This window comes from Chelonoidis abingdonii, chromosome 7 (genome assembly GCF_003597395.2).
Source record: "Chelonoidis abingdonii isolate Lonesome George chromosome 7, CheloAbing_2.0, whole genome shotgun sequence".
Lineage (NCBI taxonomy): Eukaryota > Metazoa > Chordata > Testudines > Testudinidae > Chelonoidis > Chelonoidis abingdonii.
The window spans coordinates 88,735,145-88,754,725 of record NC_133775.1 but is presented as its reverse complement, the minus strand read 5'-3'; the positions used below and the strand labels follow the sequence as shown (position 1 = coordinate 88,754,725).

The following is a 19,581-nucleotide window of genomic DNA, read 5'->3' as shown; positions in this document are numbered from 1 at the left end:
TTGCACACATGGAGAGAAGGGGCTGACACATTTGAGAATTATATGACTATGCAATAGAACACTACGGAAACTAATAAATAAAACACCTGCATGGTAAGTACTTTTAAATCAGCAGGCCACCATTTCCCTCCCTCAGGGGAAGAAATATTACTCTCTGCTCCTTCCTCCTCTTGGGGTTTCTTTTCAGAGTCAGGCAACCATTCTGAGGCCTTCCTTGTAAATCCTTCTGCATGAAGACCATTGCTGTTAGGGCTGTCTCTGCCACCTCCAAGTGAGTTTTGCATCGCAATGGAGAGGAAGCAGCAAGATTGTACAAATTGTACAGGCTGATTGCTGGTTAGAATAAATAAATCTCAAGATGCTGGTGCTGTGGAAGGGAACTAATTTGCTTCTTTTCAGATGTGATTTTTGACAATAGTCGTGCCCTTAAGATGGCTTCAATCTCACAAGGCCCTTAACCCCCTCAGCACCTGATTGCATCTCCACAGATCAATGGCCCATCGATAGCATTATGTCTTACATCCAACCGAGAAGTCTCCCTCTGTGCCATTAGCTACAAACTTTCCCTCCCTTGCATGCTATGCAAACCAAATTACACCCCATTAAAGTGGATAGACCTTGAGTGTACCCTCTGTGGTTCTCCAGGGATTGATTGCCAGGAGAAGTATCTGTGGCCTGATCTACACTGGGGTGGGGGGAAGGGGATCAATCTAAGATATGCAACTTCAGCTACGAGAATAGCATAGCTGAAGTCGACGTATCTTAGATTGAATTAAAATTACTTACTTTGCGTCCTCGCGGTGCACCGCAGCTCCCCCGTCAACTTTGCTTCTGCCTTTCGCCGAGTTGGAGTTCAGCAGTCAATGGGAGACCAATCGGGGATCGATTTATCACGTCTACACTACATGCTATAAATCGATCCCCGATAGATCGATCGCTACCCGCCAATCCGGCAGGTAGTGTAGACATACCCTGAGATATGAAGAGTTACCGAAAGAGAATTAGTCCTCACTGCAATAAGATGGGACTTGGTCAGTAGTTTTTGGCAATAAATTAATTCCCAGGAGAGCAGATCTTTCTCTCTCCAAACAGTAATTAAAATTACACCCAAGACATGAATGATGTAAAGGGTGAGTGATTTAAAGAGACAGACAAAGCAATAGAGAATTGTGTGAAAGAATGAAGTCAGGTGAAAGGAATCTGGCTGTCTCAGCAGAATTCAGATCCAACCAGTCCAGAGCAGCTGATGTGTGAGTATTGTGGAGTGGGAAGCCCAGCGCACCAGTCCTCTTCTGCTGTTTATGCTCTGGTGATCATGGAGATACCAGCTGGTGTTGCGAGATAAAGTTTCACCTGCATGGCGTTGCTGCTCTGGAGCATCAAATAGCTGGTATCATACCTTCACCATGCCTATTCAATGGTGCCTGGACACCTCACCTTCTCAGTGCCCTCTGAATGCCCAATCCACCTTCCCCATTCCTCACACAAATATTTTTGAAGAAGGATTCCTCTGCTTAGAGTGTCACTAGCATTCTGCATAGTCCTCCCCTCCCCCCAATCACCAAGTCCTTTCTGAGCAGTTGAGCTTTGGTCGGAACCAATCTACACTTGGGTTAGTACTCAATGAGGTCTTCTTTGCCGATACATTTTGTGGGTATAGCACTACCCTGCACATCAGGTGTACTCTAGTACTGGTCTGTCCATGCTTATATATGTTCTGATGTTTCTGGCTGTGCCCCCAGCCTGCAATATTTACCAAGAACTTATATCATGCTTGGCACTGCAAAGCCGGAGAAGCCGATCCTTAGACTATAGGGGACAGACAGCCTCAGCGATATTGACACCTACAGCACATTGGGTCCCTGTATGAATTTGAGGTGATGTAAGAACCTAACTGGGGTCATTGTTGAAAGGTTTTGTGGAAGATGTCTGGTTCAAGAAGTTGAGAGGGGTTGCTTGGGCATAAGAGGAAGACTTTACCCAAGCATAAAGGGCATGAATTGAGGAAGGGAGAAGGGTACAAAAGAGGCAGTCAGGAGGGAAGAGCAAAGGGAGCGAGAGGGGAGTATGACTGATTTGGAGCTGTATTTAATTTAGGAATACTGTATATTGACCTGGTTAATGGGATGTTTACTGTATGAATACGTTGAGTTTGTATTACACGGGGTTATAAGTAAGGCTAAGATTTTGTCATGGATATTTTTTAGTAAAAGTCATGGACAGGTCAGGGGCAAAAAAGAAAAATTCACGGAAGCCGTGACCTGTCCCTAACTTTTACAAAAAATATATCTGACAAAATGAGGACCTGCCGGTCTCCACGCGGCCTGAAGCGGGGCAGCTGTGCAGGGGTTAGGAGTCACCTGCAGAAGCTAGGGGCAGCGGAGTACCCCTGCCACCTGCAGCTCTGAGGGTCCCCCGCTGCCCATGGGGGCTGGGAGCTGTTGGGTGCTGCCACCTCCCATGTCAGCCAGAAGCGGCGGGGTAACCCCATCAGCAGAGGGCCGGGAGCTGTGGGGGTTCCCCCACCATGGCTGGGAGCTGCAGGGTTCCCTGCCACCTGTGGTGGCTGTGGGCTTGGGGGTGACCCTGTCACCTGTGGTGGCTGAGAGCTGCGGATTATCTTGCCACCTGCAGTGACTTGGAGCTCTGGGGGCCACCAGAGGCAGTGGGGGTACCCTTTAGCTCCCTGACCCCGCTGGAGGCAGAGGACCCTGCAGCTCCTGACCACTGCAGGCTGAAGACACAGAGGTCACAGAAGTCACGGATTCCATGACCTCCGTGACTAAATTGTAGCTTTAGTTATAAGAAAATACCAGCAGAAAAAGAATGGCAGAAGATAAGACACCCCTCAGGAAACACTTGAGAGTTGTTATGGGACAGTGCCAGACCATTGGCTCAGTCTCTGATGAGCCTACAGGACTGAATTGGACCAGAAAGTCCAGAGCCCACAAATACAGAAGAACAAAAGAACTGTAGCTGTTTAAAAAGGGTCTCTCTTTTGGGAGAGAGGGAATTGTTCAGGGGAACCAGGCTGAAACACAAGGACTCCCCAGGGTGTCTGAAGATGTTAGGCCTACCTAGCTTACCATCAGGAAATGATAAGCCTGTAGGTAAGATAGACATGGGTCGATTATTGTTTTAAAAACCTTCTTCTATACATTCTTTTTCCTACTTCAAAATAAGCAACACTTATCTTAAGATGTCTGCTTGGTCACAGCATCCTGAAGGAAGAGTCTCAGGAACTGAATGCAGTGGGGCCTGCTGGATATCATGGGTTATCCACAAGGTCCTGTAGTTCAGGGCTCGATCTAAGGATGGGAGAATTATGGAATTCCTCCCCAGGATAGATAAAGGCATGTAGCTTAACACCTAGACCTGTAATTCTGACCGGGAGATATAGGCAGGAGCAGAACCGTGCAGGGCCTGGCAGGTGAAGATGAGAAGGTTGAATTGTTGTGGAAGGTAAGAGGAAGCCAGTAGATAGATTTAAAGGTGAAGCAACACGCCAAAGCAGCAGGAAAGGAAATCGGTTCAGAAGGCATATAGTACATCTCTCTCCCTGTGCACACCCATGCACCTGCAATCTGCTTGTTCCGACATGGTGCCATCTGTGGACTGTGCCTGCTCCAGTCTGGCACCATCTGTGCTCTCCACACTTCTCCTGAGAGTCATGCTTTAGAACAATACACACATGACTCTGAAAGGGATGAATTACAAGTCCTACTCATTTCTCTAAACAGTTTTAAACAGATGGGTAATCACCATAGCAATAAAGGCTGTGCTAATGAGGAGTCCTCAGAGGAATTCACTCTTGATGGCATGTTCCCTTTCTACCTTCAACTCTCCCAGCCACTATCTCTCTGGCTATGGCCAAGTTCAGGTTCACTCTCTTTTACAGAATTAGATCTAGGGCTCGGATTTTCAAGTGTGTCCACAGAGAATAAGTGTGCCTGCAAAACTGGGAAGCACAAGCAAGCGATGACACCTGCACATTAGGTAGCGGTGCCCCACTTTTCTCAACCTGCACACACAGACTCCCGGGTCTGTACATGTTGTGCCTAAGTCTGAAAATTTGCTTCTTTCCATCCAGATACGCACAAATTGGTAATAGCACTCGCTGAATGATACCAGTGTGCTCTCTGCATCACTTAGTCAATCCAGTCTTCTCTAACAAAGTAGCCAGAGCTGAGGGGAACGATGCATTTGTACATGCTTTGGTAGGATTTTGTACACAGGGGATGCTATTTGAATCAGGAAATATGCATTCTGATATAACTGAGAAGTGTCTTTCAAGGACTCTAGTTTTATGGCTAGAAATCCCTACTTCTGCCTATACAGCTTCCCTTTACTCTTGTCTGTTATACTTTACTGGGCATTAAACAGACACCCAGCTAGTAGACCTTCCTGCATTGGACTAAAGTGGATTCATTGCCATTTACCCAAGGGTTTGGAAGGGTCAGATTTTTCTCCCATTTATGGATCAGGCTATACTAAGGATCAGAGGGAACAGGCTCCTTATTCCCAAACAGCTAGAGATTTACAGCCTGAGTATCTTCAGATGACAGCCTTTCAAAAGCAGCCTCTCTCTTTTCTAGTCACTTGCTTCCTTAAGCTTTCCAGGGTCAGGGCTGTCCCTTGAGACATGACAAGCTGACAGCATGGGCGTTTTTTGTCAGGGAAAGTGCATTAGCCTCAGGTCTGAGCTAACCTGTAGCATGACTTATTCCTCCATTGTCTCCCTCTCTCACTCATAAAATTCAGATGTCTATAAGCACCAAAACAGCTGCTTAGTAGAAAGGTTGGACTGCAAGAAGTAACTAAAAGAGACACTCCCCAGGAGTGCAAGATACTGTGGGCCAATTTCCTCCCCCTGCCCCCCTCCCCCCGTTAGAATTCCATGGAAGCCAGTAGAATAACAGTAGAGAATAATTTTTTTATCTTTTTTTGCTCTACAGTAAAAAACATGCCTCCTCCACCCATTCATTCTTTCTCTCACACACAGAGAAATTAGGAAAAACTGCCATTATGCACTGTATAAACTGGAAGGCAAATATTGTACACAGTCTATCTGACCAGCAAGTTGCTACATTCCCACTGTGATGTTTATGATGCTGGAAATAGAATGTCTGAACACTTCAAGAAGGACCTGGATTTTGTCTTGAGGGTGCAACGGTTTCTACCGGAAATGGGGGAAGATTTCTCTTTAACTAAAATTTTGCTTTTTCAGTACAGAATGCAGCTTTGCTTGAACAAACTTGCTAAATGTTCTGATCTTCCCCTTGCTCAGAGATGAAAGATTAAGTCAAACCCAGGCTCTCCTGCTTGCTGGTAAACACCAGCTGCTTCTATGCCAACAAGCTGACCCCTGATGCTGTTTGAATTTTGGAGTGACTATTTAGCTTGTAGACTGCTAGGGTGGGCTCTGTTGAGCTAAGTCAATTGGCAACATGCACCTCAACCAGTCCTCCAAGAGTTACTGGAAGTTTTGCTGCCGTTTGTCCCTGATGAGCGTGGGATAGGATAATGTAGTGAAAGCACCTCCACTAGGCAATGCAGTAAACTCAGGAATACGCCCAGTCAAGAGTGAGTTGGTCATGGTAGAAAAACCGTATGACAAAGTTCAAATAAAAAAAATTCATTCCACATTTTGCATTTATTTTTAGCTCGAGCACAGCTAGTGTGCATCTGTCTACCCACGTTGGGAGGCTTCTTCCCAGCTACAGTGTAAAGATACCCAGGGAGAACTTAGCTGGGCAGAATGTTGCTGGCCAAAGGAATCTCACCAGGCCACAAGGGCTAACACCTCTAATTCCTGCAAAAACTGCCACAGAAACTTTAATGACCCCAGATGGTGGAAACATTGACTTTGCATCTGTTAGAGGTAGCTTTAGCACCTCCAGGATCACAATGTTCTTTAGCACTAAGGATGGGATATTGTCATATCCTGAATCATCCACAATGCTTTCTGCAGCACACTGGTTTTCCATGGATGTTCTCCTGTACATGGTCAGTAGTAAACTTGCTCTGCTTAAGAGATCTGATATGATCACAGCCCATGGAATTCTAGGAGGTGTAATATATTATCTTCTAGCAGTGACCTTCCCAATGATAAAATCCACTGAACATGTAATTCACCTGATTCCAAAGTACATAAAATAACCAACCAACTACAGTCCCACTATTCCCACTAAGGAAATATCTGACCCAAGAATTTGAGAAAAGCCACATTTATGAATCTCCCACCCTCCAGCAATTTTGCTCTTTTGTGTGTGTCTATTTAATTCCTCTTTGAGAAATGATTTTTAAAGGTAACTTTATGGACTGGGTATTAGAGACCTAATTGGTTTATTAGTGAAGCTGATAAAGTACTATTTTGATTCATCTGTCAAATTAAAATGGACTCCAACCTCTCCAGTTTTTTTCACATGTAATGTTGCAGAGATCTATTTTTCTCCACATAGGTAAATAGAATTCTTTTTTTATATGCTGTTGTAATTTATTGGGCTGATTAAGTGTGATTGTGCACCATTGCCCCCTGCCGACTTGCTCAAGTATGTTATCGTATTGCCTTCTAGGGGCTGCAGAGCCATGGAGAAATAGGTTTCCTTCTCTTTTATAGCTAATGGAGATTTCTTCACAGAGCTCCTTTGGCAGAGTTTGGAGCGGAACATCCTGACTTCAGCATGTGGAAGGGCTGAAGCACACAAAATCATTATACAAAGTAGACTTAGGTGGTTTAGTGCTTTCTTTATTTCATCACAGCATGAGCATCAGATGAACCCAGAGCTCAGAGATTTAGGAAACATAATTTAGACGCAATTACTACCACATGGCATGAATTTAGGATTTGCTATATCTCTCCGTTTTCATCTGGTGTCGGTTTAAAATAATAGAGCAAAAGGAGGAAAAGCTTATTTAAACTGTAACATTTAATGATGATAAAGAACATTTCCCTCCAGGGTTTAATTCGGAAATGTTTGTTGGTTTCAGTTCTCTGGCAATGTAATGAGAGGTGTTTTACAATACAATATATCAATTCAAGAATATCGTTAAGAGACAAGAATAGCACTTTATAGCTTCAAGGCATCCCTCTGGCAGGAAGTCAGAAGCTGTATTGTGTGGATGCAGCTCATGTCATGACCTGACCTCCTCATCTGGAGTAAAAGTTGGCTTACTTCTGTTATTATAAAGCACTAAGGGGCAGATTCTCGGCCCTACTCCACTCCTTTGTATCACTCAGGCAGCATATAGAGAGCAGTGACTGTCTACAACTCCCAAAATGGGCATACTCCAGCAGGTATAGATCTGGCTACTATGCTTTCCTCCCATCCACTCCCAGTATAGGTGCCATATAGAGGCTGAGAGGGGTAGTGTTTGGAGTGGAATGCTATCCCCCAGCTGGAAAATAGTGTCTTGGAGGGTCTTAACTGGCTTGCACAATTTAGCAGCCCAGAGATTGCTCTAACCTGTGCCCAGGACCAGGGACCAACAGAGACTGAGGAAGCTGTAACCAGTCAATTGATAGTCCTCTGCCTGCTTGGCCAAGCATAAACAAGACAGAGAGAATCTTTCCTCACATGATAGTGAGATAACCAGAACTTTGAAAATGCCTGATTCAAGTCTCGATTAATAAAAAATGTAAGACAGGAATATAATTAATGCCAATCAACATATGTTTAAGGAAAATCTATCTGCTGAGATTACAGGTTTGGTTGATAAAGGTAACACTGTTGATATACTATACTTTTACTTCTGTAAGGCACATTTTGATTAAGAAACTAGAATGATATAAAAATCAACATGGCATGTAACTGATAGGTCTCAAAATATAATTATAAATCAGAACCGTAACAAGGAATTTTTGCGCTTAAGGCAAGGGCCAGGTCCAGGATCTTCAGTGGCAATTTGGCAACGGGTGCCTGAGTCTCTCTCGGAAAGAAGGACTCGCCGCCAAATTGCAGCTGAAGTATTAATGAAGTGGCAGTGGCAATTTGGCGGCAGGTCCTTCCCTCTGAGAAGGACTCAGGGACTCGCCACTGAATTGCTGCCGAAGAAGCGGCGGCAGTAGAGCTGCCGCCGATGCACTGATGATCACAGTAAAGCTGCGCCCCTCCTCTTTGTGCACCTGAGGCAAGTGCTTCACTCGCCTCGCCCTTATTACAGCACTGTTGTAAATGAGGAGTTGTGATGGAGCAGCAGTGTTTCTAGTGGGACTGTTTCTTGGCCCTATGCTGTTTAATATTTTTATCAATGACCTAGAAAAATATGAAATCATTATTGATAAAGTTTGCAGTTGACCCAAAGCTTGGGGGACTGGAAAATAACGAGAAGGACGAGTTACTGATACAGAGCAATATGGATTGCTTGGTGAACTGGTGTTTCAGTGTGGCCAAATATAAGGTCGTACACCTAGGAACAAAGAATGCAGTTCCATACTTACAGAACTATCCGGGTAAGCAGTGAGTCTGAAAAAGACTTGGGGGTCTTGATGGATAATCAACTGAACATGAGCTTCCAGTGTAATGCTGTGGCCAAAAGGGCTAATGCATCCTTGGATTTATAAACAGGGAATATCAAGTAGAAATACGAGATTTGTTACCTCTCAATTGTATACTGATGTGACCACTCCTGTAATACAGAATCCAGCTTGGATTTCTGCAATTCAAGAAAGATGCTGAAACAGGGTTCAGAGAAGAGCTGTGATAAAAATTAAAGAATGGGAAAACATACCTCATAGTGAGAGAGTTGAGGCAGTCAATCTATTTAGCTTATCAAAGAAAGTAAAGGGGTGACTTGATCACAGTCTATAACTACCTAAATAAGGAACAGAAATTTGGTTATAAAGGGCTCTTAAATCTAGCAAAGATATGACAGTGGATGAAAACTGAAGGTTGACAATTTCAGACTAGAAATAAGGTACAATTGTTTAAGAGAGATCCATCAGAACAGCTTACTAAGGGTTGTGGTGGGCTTTCAGTCAAGATTGGTTGTTTTCCAAAAAGATCTGCTCTAATTCAACCACAGCTGTTGAAGCAGGAATTAATTCAGGGAAGTTCTGTGGCTTGTGTTATTCTGGAGAATAGATTAGATGATCACAACAGTCTCTTCTGGTCTTAAAATCTATGAATCTATAAGTAGCTGATCATTCTTAACCCTATAACTCTGCAGAGAGGAAGTGACACAGATATGGCCATAAAAGCTCTTTGTTCGGTTAGAGCTGTTGGAACCTAGCATTGTGCAAGTTCCATTGGGGGGGGGGAGGGAGAATGCCCTTCATGTTGATCACATAAAGTTTGTTTTGAGGTTACGTTTGGTATAGCATGTTTCCATACTCACAACATATTTCTCTGTGGCACTGCAACGTCATTTCCAGCGTAAAGGTGTGTGCTGTCATAAGTGCAGGATTATGGATGCCATTCACCACTGCCAAAAGTGGCTCAGCTGTATTGACTTCAATGGATATGTGTTCGCTAGTTATTATTATTCATTGTTATTTGTATTTCAGTAGCACCTAGGGTCCCCAGTCCATTGTGCAAGGTGCTGTACAAACACAGAGCAAAGATGCAGCCCCTGTCCCAAAGCATTTATAGTCTAAATATATGACAAGAGACAACACATAGATTCAGACAGGTGGGCGAGCACAAGGAGACAGTGACACAGTATTGGTCAATGTGATAGACAATAGTCTGAATACAGCACCTGCCTAACTGCTGTTTGGTAGAAAAAAACCCTCATGCTAATGGTGAATTCAGCCCCAATATTTGGAGAAAATATAATAGAAAAAGAAAGCTTTTATGCAACTACAAATAACTGAACTAATAGCAGAGGGAGCACAAATATACTGGTTTATGGCCTGCACCCAATGCCCATTAATATCACTGAAAACTCTCTCATTGACTTTAATGGAACTTGGATCAGGCCCTAAATAAATTTACCCAGTCTTTCTCCTTCAGGTTAAGCGTTGATAGTACAGTAGTAAATGTAGCCTTGTAATAGCATTGGTTGAGATATTTAAACCTAGGCTTGGCAGTGCACTTGAAAAAAATATATTGTAGCGGGACAATCTTGCATTGGGCAGAGGAAAGTGTGAGTGAGAGAAGGGGAACTAGACTAAATAACTTAGCAGGCCTTTTCCATTTCTAATTTTAGGTTGACCTTAGTCAAGAGCAAAATTGCTTTTGATTTTATCTTCATTAACTTCCACTCTGAAGACTTGTTTTATAAAAACCTGAGGGATAATTAGACATAAAATGAAGTAAAACTTTGCAGTTTATTTGATGAGATTTCTTGTAATTTTAAAAAATGTTTTTCCAATATTGGGGGTAAAACATATGTTCCAACTTCTCAGGGACACATGGCATCTCACTGTATCTTACGTTTTGGCATCATAGTCATTGCCCTCATACAAGATTTTTAAAGTAAGTTTCATAAATGCTGAGACTGGCAGATCTTTAAACATAGGATCAAAAGGCAGAACATGAAGAGCCATAAATGTCACTGAAGGTAATTAACCTTTGACACAAGTTACCTAGGGATGTGGTCAATTCTCCAACACTGGTGGGCTTTAAGTCAAGACTGGATCTCTTCCTAAAAGAGATGCTCTAGCTCAAACAGAAGTGATGGACTTGATGTAGGAATTACTGGGTGAGATTTTGTGACTTGTATTATGCAGGACATTGGGCTAGATAATCATAATGGTCCCTTCTGGCCTTAAAATCTATGAGTCGACAGCAGAGAAACCCCTCACCAGAACCAAAAGAGAACTGCACATACACCAAAGGAGCTGAGCACTAGGTGTGCTCTGTACAGTTAAATTTAAGATTCAATCAACACCCTCTTTATAGTTGCCCTTCTGTTTTCCCCCCTTGCTGAGCTAGGTGGAAAAGCAGCACATTTAGTCAATTTTAAAGGGCTGTCAGACTACAGGTGTGAAACCAATCTGGAACAAGGGTATTTGTGATGATCAGAATGTGCATACAATGGGAAGAACCATACATGGCGATATAGGTAGTGAGGCAGAAGAGACAAGAGAGACCGTTTAGAAGTGGTTGTCTGTCTCACCCAGCACTGGGCTTCTTTCCTTGTCCTTTAGGTTTCCAGTGACTTTTCCCTGCCTGAGCTACCCCTACTCACTCCTTCAATAAATGTTCTCATTACTGAGTTCTGTCTCATGCAACCTTCTGAGCTCTCATTTAGCTGCTTCCCTTTCAGCGTTAGCACAGACGAGTTAAAAAGGAGACCTGAGAGCAATGGAAAAAGGGCAGGCCCACCATTATATAAACGTTTTAATTGCTTCGTATAATGAGGTGTATTTAGGAGGAAAAATACCTTCTTTTAAAAAAAAATATTTGCCAGTAATACATATGGGGCCAGATCCTCAGCTGGTGTAAATCAGCCTCTTCTAGCTCTGTTTACTTCAATGGAACTATGTCGATCTACACCAGCTGAGGATCTGGCCTATGTTGTTTAACAAGCACACCAGCTACATCTCACAGGCTTCCTAAGACCTGTTGAAGTTTAACCTGAGTGGAATGGAGCAGAAGAAGTCAGTGGGGCTGCTGGTATGTGAAGTGTCTTTGAGCTATAGGTTCATTACACATTACCGCCAGGCTAGCCAGCCTGTATGCTGGATCATTAATTCAAAATGCCTTCATGTAAAAGCCAACCATTAGACAAAATTTCAAAGGCAAGAACTCAGGACCAGTGCTACACAGAGAGGAGACTGGAACCATATCTAGAATGGAAAGAGTGTGAATTGTAGTGTTGCTAAATCAAAGCAAGAAAAATTGTTGGGGATTTTTTTTGTGACTAGTAATCGTACTGAAGAATTGATTCTAGGAGGCTGTGCTTAATGTGTGAAATATATTCACAGCTGTGCTTTAATCCTTTGTTTGGAGTGGGTGACAAAATTTCACAACCATTGAAGGAAAAACCCTCCAGTATCGGGGTGAGGGAAGGTTGTAGTTATTTTTTTGTTATGGTTTTTTTTCTCCATGCAGCTTTTGCCTAATCCTTCCTTTTTACTTGTAATTGCAATCAATTTATTGGACTTGGGTTCACCCAGGATAAAAAGTTGAGGTGCTAATTTCTCTTTACACAGCTGTCAACCTGGAAGTTTAGGCTGAGTTTCCCACACACCCCTTTTTTTTCTTTCCTAGTTTTGGTGCAAAATTTAAACCTGAAAAGTTCTTACATTTTTTTTTAAATATTTCAAACACATCTTGGCTTTTACTCGTTGTTTAGAATGATCCTGCAAAGTTCAGGAAAAGGGGTGTGGAAGGAGTTCAGCCTTCTTCCAACAGAACGCAAATGTTCACTGGCATCCATCCCCTGTTGGGTGACCTGTAGCATCCCTGGTTTATCCAGATTGTCGGGTTATAGTGACATTGATGGGGTCACTTAAGGAACCTTTGCAACAATTGTGCTGCTTCATCTGTGTGACGCATTCACCAGCCCAGTGAAGCCCTGCACTAAGCAGGTAACATACAGACTACATATGCCAACTCTGGTTTCATGTTGTTCTGAGGGAGACACCTGCTGTGTACTTGTTCTGAAATGCTCTGCCCATTTACAGTTGTCATTTCTTCTCCAGGCTCCTGAACTAATACCAGTATTTGAGCTATATCCTTGTTGGTGGGAGAGTCCTTCTTATAATGGGCCATGATTTGCCAGCTTTGACAGCGTTACCTCTGGCGGCTGTGCTGTGGCCTGATGCACAGCTTAAAAATGCATCATCAGAAAAAGCCAAGAATTTTATGATAAGATAAAAGCTTCTTGTAATTGCACTGAATTAAATCAAGATATTTATCTTATTTTATACAAGGAGGAATGGATTATGGCTTTAAAATACCATAATTTCCTTTTTTTACGTAAGATAATCTCTTTTCTCAATATGTCTGTATTTTGAAAAAAAACAGATTAGTCCTGAAATAACCTCTTTTGTTATGTGGCAGAAGATAAGATTTACGATTAACATCAGAACTTCTACTTAGTCTGTCAGTTTGACTCTGGAGGAGAAGCAAAATTACATCCAGGGTATCTCGATCCTGGGAGCAACTGTAATTTCAATACATTCAAGTCTATTTTTAATTGTACAGTATATGCTTTGGGTAATGAAAGCAGCCAATATATTTGCAAGGTGACACTGTGAATCCTTGGTCAGGCTGTCTTTCTGTTTTTAAGACTACCTCTTCCTGTGTATCCCACTAGAGACATCCACCTATATCCTGATTTGCTGTATGATTCACTTTGTGTCTGGGTTCCTCTGAAAGCCCCTTCTTCAGGGAGCAATTAGGACTCTCCATTGGCATTTTAAAAGCTTAATGCATTGCAACAGCTCTTGTTTCTAGCTCCCTTCTCTGCTCAATTCGAGTTCTGTAGTCAGCCATTCTGCATCCAATAGCATCATTAAAGACACCCACACTCCCCGAGCTCCTGGCTCAACCTAGTGGCTTTCTGCAAAGCATCAATTAATCTGTCTATCATTTATGAGTAATAGAAAATAATGTGGCTTACAGAAGCCTGCAGAGAATAATGTGGTATCTTTACATTGACAATGGCCTGTCCAGCTCTGTTGGAAGGCAGCCCTGATTAGAGGGGCAGTGTTTATGAAAAGCAAAGTGGAGACAATGGAGGGGAAAGGGGGGACAGCAATGGCTGCTCTTGCTGTAGATTGACAAGCAGCCCAAGGCTTATTTTATATGTAATTTTTGTTGGTTTGATTTCATTGTCTCCCTGATTCAAATGTAAACTTTGACTTAAATTAAATGTTGTCTCTGTAAATTAAACCTCTCTGGTTGTTCACATGCACAACTGTTTCCCAATGCTCTCTGCTTTGCCTGGCCAGTTTGCATAATGAATCATTTATCTCCTGCATTTTGGAAACACTGGCATGTAGTATGATGATTATTTCCATATGGAGTGCGGGATAATAATGGTAGCTATTTCCCAGGTGTTTCATCAATGCATCGCTACAGATGAACCTGTGGCAGCTACTTCAGTTCTCCCATCAACTTTCCTTCTACCCAGCATCTCCGTGCACAAAGCCCAGAGAATCTACTGCTCCTCCTATCTTGCATGTTTGCCACAAGCTGTATCTCTGATGTAAGTACTAGCTGACAGAGAGAATGCACAAAGATGCAGCCCACATGTCTGCAGGGACCGTGCCCTGAATGAAAGTGAACTGGCTTTTCAGTACTATGTTTGCATCTTTCTAGGTCTCCGGACAGTAAAGCGTCTGTTCTGTGGAAAGCTATTTGAATGGTAATTTTAATTGGTTTGGAGGTTTTGATGAAAAGGCAAGACATTAGCTGTTGGAAAAACTTGGTATTGGGGAGGGCTCAAGTGAAATCAGATTAGAGAGCATCAGCAGAGTGCCATTATTGGATTGTATAATTTCATTCCAGTCCTGTTCCCCACATCAGCTTTATTGTAGTGATAGATATTTATGCAGGCTTAGCCACAAGGCACAAATGGAATGCACATGCTGCTCCTTAAATGCAAAGCTCCATGTGTACACAGCGCTTCTCACTCTCTCTTTCATTCAAGGGCACCGTAGTTGGGCTTCTCATATCTAATGAACCCTGTACCAATGGCACATCTCTTACAACACTCAGAATGCTTGAAGTTTAGGGACAGTATGGCAATAAGGAAGTGGTTGTGTGGAGATTTGCTCTATGGTTGAGTCTGGTCTCCTCTCCATTAAAACCATATCTCCCACTGACACTAATGGGAACTATGTATGTGTGTTGTTGGACATGCAGTTTACACTCAACATCTCCCGAAGCTTCCTGTGGGGTGGAGTGGCTTAACATCATCCCCCATTACAAAACAGTGCCCAAAAGGCATCTTCCTGCCCTGAGATGTGAACACTTGTTGAAGATCTATGCTCTGATCCAAAGCCCATTGGAGGCTTTGGATCACGCCCACAGGGGGATTTGTGGTATTAGCCTTGGTATCCCAATTAAATTCCACCTACTTCCCCCTTCTGTAGTTTCAGCTGCATTCGGCAATCTTTTCTGCCTCCTGCCAGGGCTGGTGCAACCCTTTAGGCGACCTAGGCGGTTGCCTAGAGCGCTAGCATTTGGGGGGCGGCATTTCGGGTCCTTCGGCAGCGACCACAGCAGCTGGATCTTCGGCCACCCCGGTGGTCATTGTTGTCATTTAGGCGGAGAGAGCTGGGGCAGAGGGGCGCAGGGAGGGCTGCCTGTAGCCAGTAAGGTGCGGGGAGAAGGGAGGCCAGCACGCAGGGGAACTCCCTGCCCCAGCTCACCTCTGCTCCACCTCATCCCCTGAGCACACTGCCCCAGTCTGCTTCTCTCCTTCCCAAGCTTGCAGCGCCAAACAGCTGATTGGCGTCGCAAGCCTGGGAGGCGAGAGAAGTGGAGCGGCGATGGCGTGCTCAGGGAGGAAGTGGAGCAGAGGTGAGCTGGAATGGGGAGCTGCCGCACGGCTCACTGGGGCAGGGGGAGCTGCCATCGGGGATGGGGACAGAGATCTGCTACAGGGCTCGTGGTGGGGGGAGAGGGCAAGGTGGATAGTTTCGCCTAGGGCACGAAACATCCTTGCACCTGCCCTGCCTCCTGCCCTATATCATTGTATAATTTTGATGTGCATTGTTAATCAGTCTTGCTCCCCAGAAGCTGCTGTATTTCATCTTTGGACAGAGTAACTCTTGGACAGTCCATATCAACATTTGCAAAGTGCTTTGTGTTCCTTGGGCATAAAGGTGTTATATAAATCTAAGCTACTTTTGTTATATTGTTCACTTGTGGCTGCAGACATACTTACATCTAAAACTTAGAATTAATCATTTAAGTGCACTTTAATTTTAGGCTGACTTTCTTAAAAACTCCTTTTCTTCCTCGCTGCTGAAGGAAATGCATTTTGAGTGCACTTCTGGGGAAAGGTGGGGACTTTGAAGAGCTGCTTAATTCAGTCAAATGCCATATGAATTGTTCTGGGAATATTTCACGAAGATCTCCCAGACTTTTTCCCTAGTGAAGGAAGAATGTGGCCACTTAGTGGATGGTAAACACTACAAGTTCATAGGATCTCATAGTGACTTCCTGGGTGTTGTAAGCCCTGTGTTTAGCGTGGTAACTGGAGAGGAAGAACAATTACCTCAAAAGCTGTTTGGAGCTTGGAAACTGTATGTGTTTTCTTTGTTTGTAGCAGAGCACCATAGGGATCTGATCATGGCCTCTCCCTTCCACTTCCTGGCAACACAAACATGCATTTGTCAATACCTTCCTCACCACTAAGCACCTCAACATAGACTTTCCCTCCTTCTCTATGCCATCTGAGCATGGACTTTCTCCATCTGCTCATATGTGCCGTCTCTAGTTGCTAATATAAGTCTGTGTTATATATATTGGATTTATTTGTTTTTAAATGGATCCTGCAAGGTTTTAACAAACTCAGAAGTAGGAAAGGCTCCTGGGGCATGGGTAAAATGTATGTAAATCTGCCATATGTTATTTAACCAGAAGATGACTGAAGGGAAAATGTGCAAGTGTCCTCTTTGGTTGTCTGATACAATAAAACCTCTGTCGTAGACAGATTTGAAGAATTTAGCTCTCATCTAACTTCCAATGGAGAACACAAAGAATGCTTCACAAGAAGGACTGAGGGAAAAATTTCAAAATCAGAATTGCATGGGCTACATAAATTAAGTCCACATCAGCTTAAAGAGAGAATCAATGTAGCACAGCCCTCTAACATATAACTTCCTCAAATAAGATAGGAACTTCCTGCAGCATTAATCCATCTTGTACTGGCTGTGAGCCTCAGGCTACGTCTACACTGCACGATTATTTCGAAGTAGTTTAAACCGATATTACGAAACCGATGTTATAAAATCGGTTTTGCGCGTCCACAATGCGATCACAAAATCGATTGCTTGTGTCCATGGTCCAAGGCTACCATCGATTTCAGGAGCGGTGCACTGTGGGTAGCTGTTCCTCAGCTATCCCATAGTAGTAACACAATGGACGGGACAACAAAAAGCCGACGGTCTCTAGTGCTGCCGTGCTATTGTTCTGCAAGGGCAATACCAGAAAAAATTGTCGAAAGGACTGTCTGCTGATGTTTTCCGGAGCAAGGAATGACACGACGTTTACCCAGAACCCCCGGCCATTAACATTTGGCACGGGGCGGGATCATGGAGGACAGAACGGGGGTGCTGAGACTCCCGCTATCCACAGTCCTCAGCCAGTCTCTTAAAACTATTTGCATTCTTGGTTAGGCCCAGTGTCGTAGCTTACAACACGGTGTTTTATGGTTCACGAACAGCTATTCAGTTTCCTTCCCTACCCCAGCACGAAAAATGAAGTTTAAATAAAGCAATCTTGAGTACTTACAATGTCACCCTCTTTACTGAATGCTACTGAAGAGGCGAATCTGCAGCACTGAGGACATTAGAGCTTGCACAGTGGCCAGTATATAACCAATGAAGTTATCTGAGGTGTGATTATATGCTAACTTGAAAATCGCTCCTCGGTGGTATGGTAAGTACTATGGAAACAGCAGAAACTGTTACATCTCCCTCTTTTGTTACATCTACATGTAATGGACAGAACGGATAATAACCCTGTGTAAATTTTGAAAGGAAAATGGGGATAAACTCACTTGGGACTGGGTCAATCCTGCCCTTTACGGTTAATAAAAATAGAGCCATCGAAAAGAAAAAAAAAAAAAAAAAACAAAAAAAAAAAAAAAAAAAAAAAAAATAGGGGACAAGAATAGGATAGACAGTGTTTAAAATTCAGTTTTGAGCACAGCGCAGCTGCTTCCGCACAGTATTCACAGAGGGAGCCGCTGCAGAACTGCACCGTGCTTCCCACTACCCGGGCTTAACCACAGCAAGTGCCCCCCCACCCATTGGTGCATGATGTATAGAATAGCATGAATAGAATCACAGAGTAGTACTGAGATCAGATGAGGGGAGGGAGCCCCATGGGCTATGAAGTCCATGCAGTTCAGAATCTTTCTTACGCAAAAAGAAGGGTCTGATGAAGCTCAGCCCCAGGTGATAATGAAGAAGTTACCAGGCGTTCTGTACCATTCACTGTCAGACAAGGAGTCATCCATTTTCACCCGAGCCCCCACACTCAGCCAGGAGCAATCACTGGGCAGCCGCACCCCTGGGGAGGGGCAGAGGAGCGGATACGTCGTCACCGCAGCAGCATCGGCGTCTGCAGCAGCATTACAGTACACAGAGGGTGACATTTACAGTACTCAAGGAATTATTTATTTTCACTTTTTTTACCGTGCTGGAGGGGGAAAACTGACGAGCTGTTCGTGAACCACGCAAAGACACGTGTATTACGCTGCAGACATGGCACGCAGCCAAAAAGCAAATATTTTTCAGAGACCGCTGTGGAGACTGGTAGCTGTAGTCCTCTATTACCCCCTCCTCCTCCAGACATCCGGTGAGTGTCTGGCTTCCCGTTACTTTGTCACGCACCGCTGTGTATCCTGTAGTTTTATTTTTCAAAGGCTTTGGATTTCTGTTCTTTAACGGAGCTCGATAAAAGAGATTTGTCTCACCATACAGCGATAACATCTGCTATCTCCGAAGGTTCATGCAGGAGATACTTTTGCATTGAACTGCATCGCCCCGTGGTGATCAGAGCTGAACGGAAAGCAGGAAATGTCACTGTAAAGCTCTCGGGATTTCTGTTTACGGCACTCGCGCGCATCGAGTTCGGATGCGACAGAGCGTCAGTGTGCACTGTCCTGCTAGAATAATAGGCAAGTGTAACAGAGTCAGTGTAAGAAGCAAGGTGCTCCGTGTCAGTATCACAGGGTTGCCCCTGCAAGACGCACCGTTGCTCCTCCTCCTCAACCTCTGGCCTACGTGCATTCCCCTCCCCGTTTGTGTCATGAAGTATTAAGGAATACCAGATAAGAAACAGAGACTTGTTAGTGAGAGAAAATGATGCGGGGAGCACTTGAGGCAGCTCCCGGGCTATGACAGCCAGGCAGAATGGACTCTATTTTAGATACCATAAGGGAGAATGTACTCATGCAAGCGAGTCATCCCAAATGATTGCAAAAATTTTGAGCCCCAAGTTTCAATGATTAAGCTTGTTATTACCGTTCTGTCTATCTACTGTAGCGTAGCAATGTTCCCTCAATGTTAAGCAGTTAGCGTCTCCTGGATGGTGGGCAGTCCTGCAGAACTGTCTACCACCAGAGAGGAGGAGCGATACTGCCCTCAGTGCTGTAGCGCCGTTCCAGCACATTCAGTACACATAGGTGACATAGAAAGTAGTCAAGGAATGATTTCTTACCTTTTTTTCACGTGTGGGGGGGGGAAATTAAATTGAGGAGCTGTTCCTTGAACCACGCCACACTGTGTTTGACCCTACAGACATTGGGAGCTCGCCAATAATGCAATAATTTTCATAGACTGCTGTGGACTGTGGATAGCTGGAGTCCTCAGTACCCCCTCCCCCTTCATGAGCGTCATTTGAGTCTCTGGCTTCCCGTTACGCTTGTCACGCAGCGCTGTATCCTGCAGTTTTTTATCAAACGCTTTGCGTTTCGTGTTCTGTAACGGAGCTGGATACAACCAGA

The 19,581-nt window shown here is 43.9% G+C and overlaps 1 protein-coding gene across 4 annotated transcripts in view; it reads left to right on the top strand.

The window, feature by feature from the left end:
- HTR4 (5-hydroxytryptamine receptor 4) overlaps positions 1–19,581 on the top strand; it is a 241,880-nt gene that overhangs the window by 150,103 nt on the left and 72,196 nt on the right. For 2 of the 4 annotated variants that reach the window (XM_032794386.2, XM_075068092.1), the window contains exon 7: positions 13,952–14,103. The exons of the other annotated variants lie outside the window; for them this stretch is intronic. In XM_032794386.2, coding sequence (XP_032650277.1) covers positions 13,952–14,102 — 151 coding nt within the window. In that variant the 3' untranslated portion in view covers position 14,103. The remainder of the gene's footprint in view (positions 1–13,951; positions 14,104–19,581) is intronic. 4 annotated transcript variants of the gene reach the window in all.